Genomic DNA, 14,702 nt, shown 5'->3' on the forward strand with positions numbered 1-14,702 from the left:
ACGATATTTAATTGGTTTTTTGTGTAGTTTAGGTAGCCAATACATATTAGTGACCTTCAAATGTTTAGAAGAAGCCTTAAGCTTGCATGTAGTATTTTTATTTCAAAAATCAAAATATTTTGTATGCCTGCTCTGTTTATTTTTGCAAAGTCTTAAAAGTAAATAAGTGAATGCTTATCGAGTCGCACTCTTTGTCGAGTTTACTTTAAGTTCTCGAGTTAACTGGTGACTCGAGCTTCAACAATCAACGTTTACTTGAAACTCTCCACCTCACCGAATCAGGGTTAAACTTGAGTAACCCTTGAAAGAAGTCAAGCCAATCAAATTTTGTCATTGTTTTACGCTTGGTCAGGGACTTACCCTAGAGTTACCTAGATTTGTTCCGAATAGCAACTGTAGTGCATTCACGTGATACTCTTGAAACTCTAAAATCGATTCTAGAGTTTCAAGTAAACTGGGTCATAGAGATAAAGTTATTTTTTTTGTCATATTTAATATTGTTATCTAATAGGGTATTGGTATTGCTTTGCTCATAGTTGTATCGTATTATCAACATTGATCGTGATTTTGATCAGAATAATAATCGGGGCTCAATGAATACAGTACCTTTGCAATAAATAAAGAGTATAAGAAAACAGCTAAATATTGTAAAAAGTATGATAAACAAAATAAGACTCAAAGATTTGAAAGACATTTGTACATGATATTTCATCAGTAAGGAATAATATAACCAAAGTGATGTTTTTTCTTCATTGTAATTCCTTTTCTTTTGGTCCACCAAATACATTTTATTATTAAAGTTTGAATTTTATTTCATACAATCACCACAATTATAATCACTACAAATATTCATAAATCTCTATATATATATGGTTGATCTAAATAAAGACAATAGTAATGTAATATCACTTACAATAATATTTTAAATTTTGCATGTTCAAAACAAACTGTTTCGTCATTAGTATTTATTGATTAGCATTTAAAGTCTCTTTTGTTCGCCTCTCTTTTCCAGCACTACTTGCTATTGTGGGGTGGCCAGTTCTTTTAGTGGAGATCTGCAGAGAACCGCTGACCTCCGTAGGAAAACTGACAATCCTAGTCAATTTAGATTTAAATCGAATGCATCTGCCACGTAGGGGATTAGAGATCGTTCACACGGGCACCTTCGACAGCACTTTTAAAACAAATGATTAAGTAAATACAGAAAGAAGGTATCCCATTTACTGCAAGAGAAAATCTGTACGGTGTTGAATTATCACAATGAATGAGACTGAAAAAAAACTAAACAATCGAAACTTACTTTACAACTGATTTTTCAGTCTTAAGAACTCCTTTGATTTAATAATTGTTTCAATGCAAAATCTATCTACTAGTGAATATCATATCATGGCTGACTTTGTTTTTTTTCAAAAGTATATAATTTAATGAAATTCATCGGTTCTTTTACCTCTTACAATTCCCATTGTTTACCTTTTCAATAATAAGCAATACGATGCTACCTGTTTTTCAGTTTGGGAAAGAGTCATTCATTCCTCATACTCAAACGGTAAGATCATCAAGTAACTAACAATGTTACTAAGGTGCAGTGATTCTTTTTTATTTTATGATTAAAAGTCATTTAAATCAAACTCATAACTTATATGTCATTTTTCCGGCGAAAAACTTGTTTACGACATTGGTAGTTCCTTTGAAGTTTTCTTTAGTGTGAGGTTTTATTCAACAATTAGAAGAAGATAATTTCTCATTGACCCTTGTGACAAAAGATATAGACACTTGACCAGTAGGCTCTTTTCCTACTTCATTGTGGCCAATCTTAAACATTTTATGGAAATCTTTTTTAAATTTTTCATTTGAAAAATAATAAATAAAGAAATTAATCGATGGATGAAAATGGGCAAACACTGTGATACAAAGATGCACTTCGTGGGAAAATGTATCGTTTGAATCAGCCACAAGCAATATTGCAAACGGTATCCAACAGATCGAAAATACTGCATACACAATAAATATTGTTTTTGCAAGGCGCAAAGATTTATTGTCAATGACTGGAGCGTTTCCTCTACTTGTAACTTGTTTTCTTGTATGTCGGACAAATAAAAACAATTTTAAGTAAGAAATTCCTACAACTATCAAAGGAATCCACACAAGACAAACTGAAAATACAACAGTATAACTGTATGTTGCCATTCTGTCCCAAATACATTCCAAACTTTTGTCATCAAAACCATGTCCACCAATTCCAGCATGATTAAGTAGAACCATGATCAGTCCAACTACATACAGTGATATACACATTATGATACATGATCGCCGAGTAAATATTTTCTCGTAATGAGAGTTGTGACAGATTAATATGTATCTGTTGAAACTGAGCAATGTGATAGATCCAAGAGACACGATACATGAAACTGTACACATTTTCCCGATTATATCGCACAGAATTGGATACTGCATGAAGAATGGCCGGCCTTCAATTTTACCTGAAAAAAAAGAATTAAATGAAATGTTTATTTATTGAAGCGAAAACTAACATAAGTATATATATTCAAAATTCATGTAACAAAGGTAAAGCATTTGATTTACTGATTCCATCCATAAAAAAATCATACTTGTACTGGTAAAAATGATGACTTACATATAATGTCAATCTGTAATATGAAATTAAACAGACCTAGGAAATCCAATTGCACGAGTTTTGCTTTCTATTTATATCTATATTTATGCTTGTATCGCTTACATGACCTCCGGAGGTTTTCGGAGGTCAACTCGATAGATAATTTAGATGGCATGAAGACTAAACACAAGAAACGAAACTACATATATTCAAGTTCATGCCCTGTAAATTATTTTATAATTTGGATAAACGTTTTACATGGTTATAAATCCAATATGAAAATTTGAGTCAAATCGGTGGATATTTCATCTTTATCAAAGAGGGACGAAACATACCAGAGAGACAGTCAGACTCATAAATCGAAAATAAACTGACAACACCATGGCTAAAAATGAAAAAGACAAACAGTCAAATCATAGTTCACATTACACAACATAGAAAACTGAAGAAAAAGCAACACGAACCCACCAAAAACTAGGGGTGATATCAAGTGCTCCGGAATGGTAAACAGATCCTGCTCCACATGTGGCACTCATCGTGTTGCTCATATTTTAACAAATTCGGTAAATAGTCTTATTCGGTAGGTCACATTCATTAAAGGGAAGGGGATTGCAGTTACAACGTAAGGAACATATCCGATATCATTTGTGAAATAGTTATTCCATAACGGTCAACCAACTCGTGATGGCGTCCGTAAAATTTACAAAGGGATGATTTCAACTTCAACATTTGGAACTCTAGGTTTAATAACTTCCTTGGGATCAGCAACCCTCTATCAAGAAGATCGTGATAGGAAATACATGCACGGGAATATCGTAACAATTAGGAGATATATACCCCGTATGCAGGTGCTGCTGGAATGTTGCTACTTAGCAATGGAAAGTTTACAATTATCTATAAACATCTATAAGCATTAAGGACAACTGTTTATTCACATTTGTCATTAATTTATAATAAATGTTTGTAGGCTTGATATATGTCCTATTTCATCTCACCACCAAACAAGTTTTTTTATATTCTGTTATACCATTTGTCAGTGGTAAATTAACTGTTTACAAAATTTAGAATTTTTGAAAAACTAAGGCATTTCTGCCTCAGGCATAGATTACCTTAGCTGTATTTGGCAAAACATTTAGGAATTTGGTCCTTAATGCTCTTCAACTTCGTACCTTATTTGGCCTTTTCAACTTTTTGGGGTTCGAGCGTCACTTATGAGTCTTTTGTAGACGAAACGCGCGTCTGGCGTATATACAAAATTTAGTACTGGTATCTATGATGAGTGTATGATAACAAATGTTTGATTATTTCGTAATATAACATCAGAACTTAGTATGAGTGAAAATATAAATATCATATAGATTTCAATGATTTCTTTGACATTTATTGAGGTTAATTAGATGTACCTTATTTCACAGTTGATAGCTCAATGAATATCTATTAAAATAATTGTATAAATAATTATTGAATATTTTTATTAGTTACATTATTTTATAATGTCCACTATGTTCTTCCTGTGACTCTACTGCACCAGAAATGTTATAACATAATACATATTATTCTGGTGGGCGGAGTTTCTCCATCTTTTTGTGTGTTTTTTTCTGCTGTTCATTCATAAATCGGAAACTTATATCAGAATTCGGAAAATGGCGTACAGCAAATTAAAAATAGTATCTGTCTGAATTGAACACTCACTGCTTATATTCAATATAAGTAACCTATTTTTTAAAGAGTTATTATTTTCTTACTATGTTATTCAGTGCTTTTTCAATCTTAACGTTTTGTTATGAATCACAATTAATTACCACACTCCGTTAAAATTTAATTCAAGTGAAACATTAGATACTTCTTTCAGTTCCTTTATGTAATATGTTGCTTTATATAAATATACTGCAAATATTAACACAAGACTACTGGTTTAAAACAATCAAAACATAAGCAGAAATATTTGACATTTTAACACTTCATTCAACATAATTTTCGAAGAGGTTACCCATTAGTGTCGATAGATTTCATGAATAAACGTTTGAATCAAAACCTTAAACATATGTTTTAAAAAAGTAAAATCCTATTAATATTATATTCTTATTCGAAACAATGATTTATTTTTAGACATAATACTGTAATTCCAATTTTCATTCAATCTCTTATCGTAGTTGCAATTCAAAGTTATGTTGCATATCGCGTCCTTCATTATTATATATAGGACGTAGTGTAAACTCATATGCTAAACGACAAAATAAGAATTAAACAAAAATGAAAACTTTATACTATGTGAGTATTTTCCAAGCAAAGATGATTGTCATACACCAATTGCAAAGTAATCTCTCAATCAAATTCTTCGAATATATCTCATTTTCCTCTCTTGAACTGTATATTCATTTACTTCGCCATAAACGTAACCATAACTAATTCAGTAAACCTTTGAGAATTCTGTTGTCGTCTTTGTATATCTTAGCCGTATTTGGCTTGGTATGAAATTTTGAGTCCTCAATGCTCTACAACTTTGTACTTGTTTGGCTTTATAAATATTTTGATAAAGCGTCACTTATGAGACTTATGTAGACGAAACGCGCGTCTGGCGTACTAAATAATAATCCTGGTACCTTTGATAACTACTGTAAACAAACAATAAGATAAATCAGCATGTTTAGTTGGCATGTTTTGTAAAAGTTAACTTGATTGTATACATATTCTATAAAATACTTGATAACGTATCTAGGTATTCATAATTTAATACAATAAGTATAGACACTCTGATAAATTGACGGAATCGATGACCGTTCTGCAAAGTTAAGATACAGATATGTATTCTTTAAACCAACAAAAGAATCATACAGTAAGAAATGTCACTTACCAACAACGCTCATAGGATCTGCTACCATAGTAACGTACATGTCTGATATAGCTATATTGATGATGAATATGGACTGTACGCTCAACTTTCCCTTCGATCTGGCTGTAATAATCAAAATTAGAGCATTCCCGAATGTTCCTACAAGAGATGCAATAGTCTGTAACGCTATAGATGTAATTGCGAACCCAGGTGATTCCTGAATAAATTCATATTTTCCAAAATATTTGATAACGATACTAGATATGTTGAGAGTAGTATTCATAATTCAATTCTGTTGTTATATGAGCTCTGATAAATTGGTGAATGCAGTGTCCGTTCTGCAATATCCAGATACAGATGTCAACTGGTTAGTTTGCTGATGGTTAATCGTTGATTGGTATAATGTTTAACAATTAAAGTAAATCAGAATGTTCTCCCCTTTATAAGTCTAATATAACACCTACATGTTTAAAACTTTATAACCGTAAATGAATATGTCAAATCAGTTGGTTATTGGTTAATGCATCAACAAAATTATTATATTTGCATTGGTTTTCAGTAATTCTTTCATTGTGGAAAACGTCGGAAGTACAATACCAGTCATTTCCCTTGTTTACAGACCACCTAGTATTTATTTTCCTTTATAGAGATGACGTGCTGTCATCATAGTTCTTTAATCATATCCTTGTATTACAACCCCTAATTTAAGGATAATTTCAAAGAAACACGCGTCCCTGTATCACCATTCAATATATTGTGATACCTTTTCCCTACTGAGAGCTATGGTATATAGCAGTATTTGGTAAAGTCCAATAAGACACTTCAATCTTTTGTTTTTAATGAGGGAGAGACGACTTTGTGGGGACAATAAAAATATAAAATATCAGACAAAGTCAAAAAAAGGAGCAACACCCTAGCCAACAGATGAATAACATTTAAATTACGTTCATTCACTTATATATTCAGATGGTGCAAAATTAACCATTTCACAATCGTGAAAGATCAGACAAATAAAACTAATAAATCGATCATTTTTGGGGGGATTGAATGCATTTTCAACAGATGTAAAAACTATGAATCTGTCCTCAGGGGTGTCTTGCAAATGTTAAGTGATAAAGTTATCTGTACTCGACTATTCTTTGTACTTAAACCATTTCATTTGTAAGATGACTTTTAGGGTGAGGTTAAGTTATGTTAATTTGTCATAGGAAAGAAAATAGATTAACAAATAGGAAGTGCACTTTTTTTTATTTAACAATTATTATTTCCGGAATGACTGTTCATAGATAATCTTTTTATTGATATTTTACACTATTTTATCATCTTTTTTATTTTATTTTTCGTTTAGAATGACTGTACACGCTCTGCTTTATATTTAAATCGTATGCACTTATAAACACGAGTATCTAAATCAAACAAAAACATGTTTAAAAAAGTTTTGATGCCATAATACTTTTTGTTTTGTAAAAGAGGGGCGAATACTACCAGAGAGACAGTCAAACTCATAGATTGGACGTTATTTGACAACTCCATGGATAAAAATATATAAAGACAGACAGATAATAGAACACAAGTTTGATAATGTGTTACATATTTTTTTTTTTCTTCATTTTTTGTACATAAATAAGGCCGTTAGTTTTCTCGTTTGAACTGTTTTACATTGTCATTTCGGGGCCTTTAATTTTATAGCTGACTATGCTGTATGGGATTTGCTCTTTGTTGAAGTCCGTACAGTGACCTATAGTTGTTAATTTCTGTGTCATTTTAGTCTCCTTTAGAGAGTTGTCTCATTGGCAATCATACCACATTCTTTTTTATATATGAATAATAGTACACAAGACACAACATAGAAAACTAAAGACTAAGCAACACGAACCCCACCAAAAACTGGGGGTCATATCAGGTGCTCCGCAAGGATAAGAAGATCCTACTCCACATGTGGCACCCGTCGTGTTGCTTCTGTTATTACAAATCCGGTAAATATTTTAGTTCGGTAGGTCACATTCGTGAAAATGAAAGGGTATTTTAGTTACGACATAAGGAACATATCCAACATCATCTTTGGAACGGTTACTCTATAACGGTTAATCAGCTCATGATGGCGTTCGTAAACTTTACAAAGAATGATTTCAACTTCATCATTTGGAACTATGGTTTTAAGAGCTTCCTTGTGAGCAGCAACCCTCTATCAAGAAAATCATGATAGAAATGTAGTATTCTTTTGATTTTTGTCGGAGAGAGATTCCAATAAAACTGTATAGGATTAAAAATATAAAAGACTAGCGGAAGACACAAAATTCAAAATTCATATACGTTTTTCACAACTAATAACGCTATATAATAGAATGATAAACTAATAGAAAACTAAAGACTGCGCAACACGAACACCATACAGGATGATCTCATATGCTCCAGAAAGGTAAGAAGATCCTGTTCTACTCAACACACCCTTAGTTTTGCTCCTATGTAAGTTCAAGCTCAGTGTAAGTGTTATTGGGTAATGTCACATTCAAGGAAAAGAGGATAGGATTATGAGTATGACAAGTAAAGATTTCCAATAAAACAACATACGAACGTTATTCGACGTACGGACTTGCACTTTGTAAATACAGCTGTTTCCCAAGCCACGGGGAGATATATAATATTCAGTGATATGTTAATTTGTTCACGTAATTGTTCCTAGATATGATATCGTTGTTTCATCTCATAGAGACATAATTTGGGAATGTTATCAATATAAAAAACATGGTAGCGTCTAAATTTTAATTTTTATTAGGCCCAAAAGTGGAGGAAAGGGCAGTATATATTTTTGTATAAGTTTAAACTCTTACAAGTTCGCGGCATATAAATCTTAAAAATATGTCGAACAGCCCTATGTTTTGAACTATATTTTGACCTTTGAATGAAAAAGAAATGCATATCAAAAAAGTGAAATCACAAAAATACTGAACTCCGAGGAAAATTCGTAACGGAAAGTCCCTAATCAAATGACAAAATCAAAAGATCCCACACATAAAGCGAATGGACAACAACTGTCATATTCCTGACCTAAAAATGGTGGATTGAACCTGATTGTATAGCGCTAAACCTCTCTCTTGTATGACAGTCGCATCAAATTCCACTATATTTACAACGATGCGTGAACAAAACAGACAAATAGTTAAAATTGTTAAAATATATTGTACAACTTTCCGTTCTTGGATATAATTAATTTTTCACGAAACTTCGTTGTAAAAGAGGCACAGTTTGAGCCGCAACGGGTGTTCATATGGGAAATTGCATTGTCTATATTTACAGAATTGCAACCTTGAAAGAATGTTTTTGCCAACCATTGGATTTGGTTAGATACGTTGCTCAAGTTTAAACCAATATCCAAGAGTTTAAAATCCTACTCTAGTATTTTCGAATAATTCTAACAAAAAAAATGATGAGAGAATTCATAAATTTTTACTTATCACGTGAGACTCTAGATAACCGCCGTAATTTTCATTGACATACCACCACGTATAAACAATACCTTACATTTAAGGGAAACGTTTATCCGAAGGATGATTTTCGGACAATTTCAAAACTGTCAAAATCAACTGTCAATATCAGCGTTTAGAATATTGTTTAATTTCATTTTTTCATTAAACGTATGAATATAAAAAAAAAGTCAATTTAAATGTTGTGCTCGATTGAAAACTAAAGTATGATTTTTTTTGTTGTTCAATCATCAATGAAAGTAAAATAATGAAATCATAATTCGCTTCAAGCAGTCAGTATGGTTCAATTTTGTTAAATAAAGCTTAGAAACATTGATAATGAATTGTTTACTTGCAAGTGGATTAAAACGACCTCATTGAATCCGTATTCATGTGAACTTCTATTCAACTCCTTTGCTAGAGATGGATAACGCATAAAGTGTGTGTGTTCGGTTATTCAAAGGAAAAGAAATTCAATATTGAAATTGAAACAATCGTTCAGAATTTGATTGACTGATTCGATCCACTAAAAATCGTTCTTGTGCAAGTAAAAACGACGATTAACATCTATTTTAAATCTAAATTATAAAATCAAAAAGATTTAGAAAAATCTAATTGCAAGAGTTCGCTTTCTATTTGTATCTATATTTATGTTTATATCGCTTATATGACCATTGAGGGTCTTTCGGAGGTCAACTCAATAATTAATTAGATGGAATCAAGACTAAAATACACACATAGCAAAGCTACATATTATCAAGCCCATGTCCTGTAAATTGTTTATTTTAGACTTTCAATAATTTGGATATATGGTTATAAATCAAATATGAACATGAATTTTACAGCTAGTGCCCCTTTAATCTCAATCTAGTTTAAAGGGAAATTCCGCGATTTTTTACTTATCATCTAATTATGTTCATCTTAACATAAAAAACACATTTGCAAAGTTTTAAATTTATATTCCTTCTAATAACGGAAAAAATCAAGTATTTGTAAATTTTTTGGTTGAAATCTCGAGTGGGTCGTGACGTTTTAGCCCGATTTGTTGAATTCTGGGAAAAAATAAAATCTGTTTAACTCTTATAGCTTATCGACAATATACGTAATTAGAAGCGCACAGCTGACGAATGGTCGTAGTTATTAACCACAATATAAGAATGAACGAAAATGAATATGCATATACCGTTTTGTATTGATTGAATTTAACTCCTAAAAAATTATCTCTAGTAAATGTTTTTGAATAAATTTCATTAATTATTGTTCAGATTTTGTTCATAAAATATTTATAGAACATTTTTACTGATATTGAACTGAAAATATTTCAGTTCTATTTACCGTTATTGTTTTGATTATTATTTCAATGCAACTAATGTGTGAGCAGAGTGTGTATATTATTTTGTAAAGGTCACTGTATATTTCTCGGCTTGAGGTCAATTCGTTTACCTTGTAGCTATTTAGCCGCAGGTGTGAGTTCAAGCGTACACAGGTATGAATGTTGTTATTTGGAAAGGATAAACAGAAAGTATTAAAAAGAGTATGCTGATATTTAATACACTAAGATTTAATACACGATGAGAATAAAGATACAATAATTAAATTGTGTAAATTAATTGAAAATAAAATTCAGATTCGTAATTTCGAAAGTGTATAAAATAAAAGGAAACAATTTTTGATTACTTTCTTAGCGGCAATTGGCGTAAAGATTCAAATATGAAGTAAAAAATAGTAGTTTTAATCTTTAATAAAAACTAAATGCAATATTACCCAATTTGATACATGTACCATTGCACATCTGTTTGATATCATTGACTTTACCTGAATTTCTTAACTTGTAATCAAATCTGGCTGTGTTTAAATGCTCATAAAACTATCGCAATTTTAAAGTTTTTAATTGAAAAAAAATACAACATACAACATGCATGATTTTTTTTTTAGTTTCTTTTTAACATTCCATTCTTACATAATTAAATTCATTTGACAATCATACACACGAACTTTTTGTGAAAACAATACCAATTATCTAAGCTAAGGCATTATTTTTTTTTTGAGGATTTTTGTACATTTTTTTTTAAATTCTATGATAATATTTGTGCAATGTTGAACATGATAGCCGTCATTTATCCAAATAAGTAATACAGTAGTTGTAATAAAACTTATATTTTAGTCAATCATAACTGATATTGACGAATTTAGAATAGTTCGTCCATACATCGTTGTTCTTGAAATAATCATTATTAGTATACATGTAAGTTTCCTGACGTATAAGCGCCATTGAGGATGAGCTCCAGAGAAAGCAGACTAGTAGCGTTTCGTTAGTTTGTTAGTTGGGAAAGGAGAGGAAATGCAACAACTTGTACAGATAAACGACAGAATTAACATACAAGCATTTATAGTCAACACAACTAGAAAGAGTTCCCATCGTTGGACGGGGAATATGAAGGCTTCCAAGAATGAACAAGTGACATGTCTAACTCTGAACAGTTAGAAAACGGACTATCGACATCAACCGCTTGTTCTTGATATTTGAAACTGCATGCATATATACGTATACGTTTATGATAGTGATGAGTTCTTGCGTCTGACAAAAACTAAATTCCTTCATGGTTATATCTTGCCATACGTTTATATTGGTTTGTAAGGTGATTACTCAAATTCGTTATTTGAAAATCCTGTTTGTGAGATGTAGATTCATTTCAATACAGAAATTTCGTCTATATATTAAGTTTCACAAGTGTATAACACGGAGAAGATCTGAAGGTACATTACTCCCATTTTGTTTGGGTGTGAACCATCGATGTTTACAGCAATATGAAAGAATAAGATGATGATGGTAGAAAGAACTATGGGCGTCATGTGGCAAATATTACATGCATATCGGACCATGAGTTGTCAATTTGTATGAAAAGATTACCAATACAACCATATTATTGAGAAGGAATGTTTACATGCTATACCGTCTCGTACTAGTATTAAAGGGTTCTTCTGGCGTTCACCTTTGACACACAACTTTTTAACGATGTTTAAAAAAAAAGACAGAACCAATTTAATGTCATATTTCCCTATTTTTTAAATATAACTAAAAGTCTTTTATCTGACAAGAATACCCCTATTTAGCGGACTAATAATTTATTCTTTTTTCTGTTATTGAATACCAAGAAAGAAAATAAATCCCGAAATTAAGTTAATTTTTTTGAAACTTTGATACTCAATAGTTTTCCAGCAAAATATTCACATCCCTTGGGGATGATTAGTGTTCGTCCAGTGGCATATATAACAATTGTGATGACGAATTCCTTCCTTTGTTCGAGAACAATCTTATTGAAAAATAAATCTGTGATTTTACTATGTCCACAACTTCGAGGAACAAAAGCAAGTTATACATCAACCTGTATTTAAATCAAATAGGTTCTCTTCTTCTTCTTCTTCTTCTGGTATACAATAGTCTATCGACATTCGATGATTACATACTGTTGGCATACGTGGACTAGTCTATTTACAAAACTTTTACCCCAATTTATTCAAAATATATGTTTTTTTCTTATGTTCAATGTATTATACATGTTTATATTTTAAATTGCGCTATAGTTCTGTAACTTTCTACCCGGTCATATAAACGAATCGTCGACAAATGCGTACATTTTTTTGAATGTAGGACAGAAAGTCACAGGACAAAAATCACAGACAATAAGTCACGGACAAAAAGTCACAGGACAAAAAGTCACAATTCATTTTTTCTGACTATTTTCATTGAATAAAAAATGCTTATTTCTACAAAAATATTTTTGTATTTCTCTTGAACTATTGTATAAAATCTAACTTTGTAAACAAAATTTATCAAAAAATATTAAAGTTAATCAAATAATTGTTAAAAAAACAAAATGTCAAAGTGGCTTGGCACTTTAATGGCTTCATTGAGCCAATATATCTTTCTTTTGCATGATTGAAATTAAATAAATCTTCATTTATCAAGAATAATGACACATTTCCTAAACTTTAATATGAATATATGTATTAAAAGGTAAATATTTCAAGATATTTCTCTTATATATTCTAACAATTGTCAACATATTATTTGTGACTTTATGTCCGTTTACCACTTTTTTAAATCAATATTTCTGGTATGTTCCAATCTGTCCTTCACTATTGACAATGAGTATATTTTACATTTTCCCAAATTCACCCTTGGAAATAATATTTAAATAGATTTTAATTTCATCAAATCTTATTTTTTGGGTATTATTTATATTTTTATGAATAATATTCTTTACACCAGACATGTTATTTATAAACAAGCGTATGAGTTTAGTAATGACAAGTAAGACAGAGTTGTTTATTATGCATCTGATAGTTCAAAATGGAAAGTTATAAGTTATCGGCCGTGTACACTGATTAATACCTGCAGAAGTGAAACGATGCATGAACTTGCAAGCCCGACAGGAAATCGCTTGAATACCTGGACGTGTCACCTCACACCCCTCGGAATACCTTTGGAAGTAATACCTTTAGCCATGCTGGTGATCAGATGAAGGAAGATCAGAATTTATTTGAAAAAAGTTTATTACTTTAAAGAATTATGATCAAATTAGATTTTCGAAAACAATTTTCACGGAACACTTATATATGATTTCAACTTTGACTTTTTACTTAATTTCAATATTTACAGTTTAAAAACAACAGACCATGGTAATTTAAAAAATATGAATATTCTCCGTATCAAGTTAGTGAGTCGGATAAAACAACCGTACGATTGACAAGATATCGACACGCAATTACGACTACATCGGTTACTGTAGTTTTGTTCCTTTGTGGTTTATAGACATATCGTTTTTATAAATCGGGAAAGAAGACAAAATGGCCGAACGCAGAGAATTGATACTCTAAATTTAAAATCGATGGTGATCGCTTATCTAGCGGAATAAAACTTTAATATCTATGAATTTGAGCATTTTTATACAGAATGAACATAATATCAATTTTTGATTTTTTTGCGAAGTTTCCCTTTAACTATAATAAATGTTCGTGGTGTCGGCATATATTTCTTTTTTATTGTTTCAATTATCACTAATAAACATGATATGATTTGAGCTGTGTCGGATAAAATCAACCTTATGTAAATGAATACCAATACATCTGTTAACCTATTTCGGGTCGAAATATAAATGCAACTGTTTAAGGAGGCTGGCGGGTGCAAAAATTTCCTCAAAAGATTAACCATTTGTTTTTTCATTACAAATTTTATTTATTACACTATTAGTTATTACTGTATGATTTGGTACAAAAATCAACCAAAACAAATTGATTCTGTTTGACCCCAGTTGACTTTTAAAATGTTAATGACGTTGCGCACGATATTGGTGTCACTTTGGAAATATGGGTTAGAAGGCGGGTTATTCAAATCCAAGCTCTTATCCTATACAATAAATATCCATGTTATGCATATCATTCGAAAGGAAATAAACCACAGAAATCAATAACATAGATGATTTTGTGCTTTGACTATTTTTTAATGAAAAACTTTGCTCATTTCGATGCCTATAACGTCATTTCAAGGGTGTCCCGCTGTTACAATTTTGTTTTATGTGAGTCTTTAAAATCCCAGTGCGGATTCATTAGTAAGTAGAATTGCTAAAAATTTTGCAATTGTTTTGTATACATTTAACCTAAAATGAAGTAACAGACGTTTTTGATTTTAAGAGAAGGAAGGTCGTCAAAAGAGTTTAAATAAAAAAGAGAAAAAAGTCCCAATTAGTTACTCAACCCGTAATTTTTTTTTCTGTCTTCGCTTTCATAA

General features: G+C 31.1%; 1 protein-coding gene across 1 annotated transcript; it reads right to left on the bottom strand.

Annotated features, from left to right (window-relative positions):
* Nucleotides 1–786: 786 nt before the first annotated feature.
* On the bottom strand, nucleotides 787–6,420 carry LOC139521786 (melatonin receptor type 1B-A-like). The gene is made up of 2 exons (XM_071315414.1): nucleotides 5,469–6,420; nucleotides 787–2,480 (listed from the first exon to the last, which is right to left on the bottom strand). The coding sequence occupies exons 1-2, from the start codon at nucleotides 5,728–5,730 to the stop codon at nucleotides 1,717–1,719; spliced, it is 1,026 nt and encodes a 341-aa protein (XP_071171515.1). The 5' UTR covers nucleotides 5,731–6,420; the 3' UTR covers nucleotides 787–1,716.
* Nucleotides 6,421–14,702: the final 8,282 nt, after the last annotated feature.

This window comes from Mytilus edulis, chromosome 1, assembly GCF_963676685.1.
Source record: "Mytilus edulis chromosome 1, xbMytEdul2.2, whole genome shotgun sequence".
NCBI lineage: Eukaryota > Metazoa > Mollusca > Bivalvia > Mytilida > Mytilidae > Mytilus > Mytilus edulis.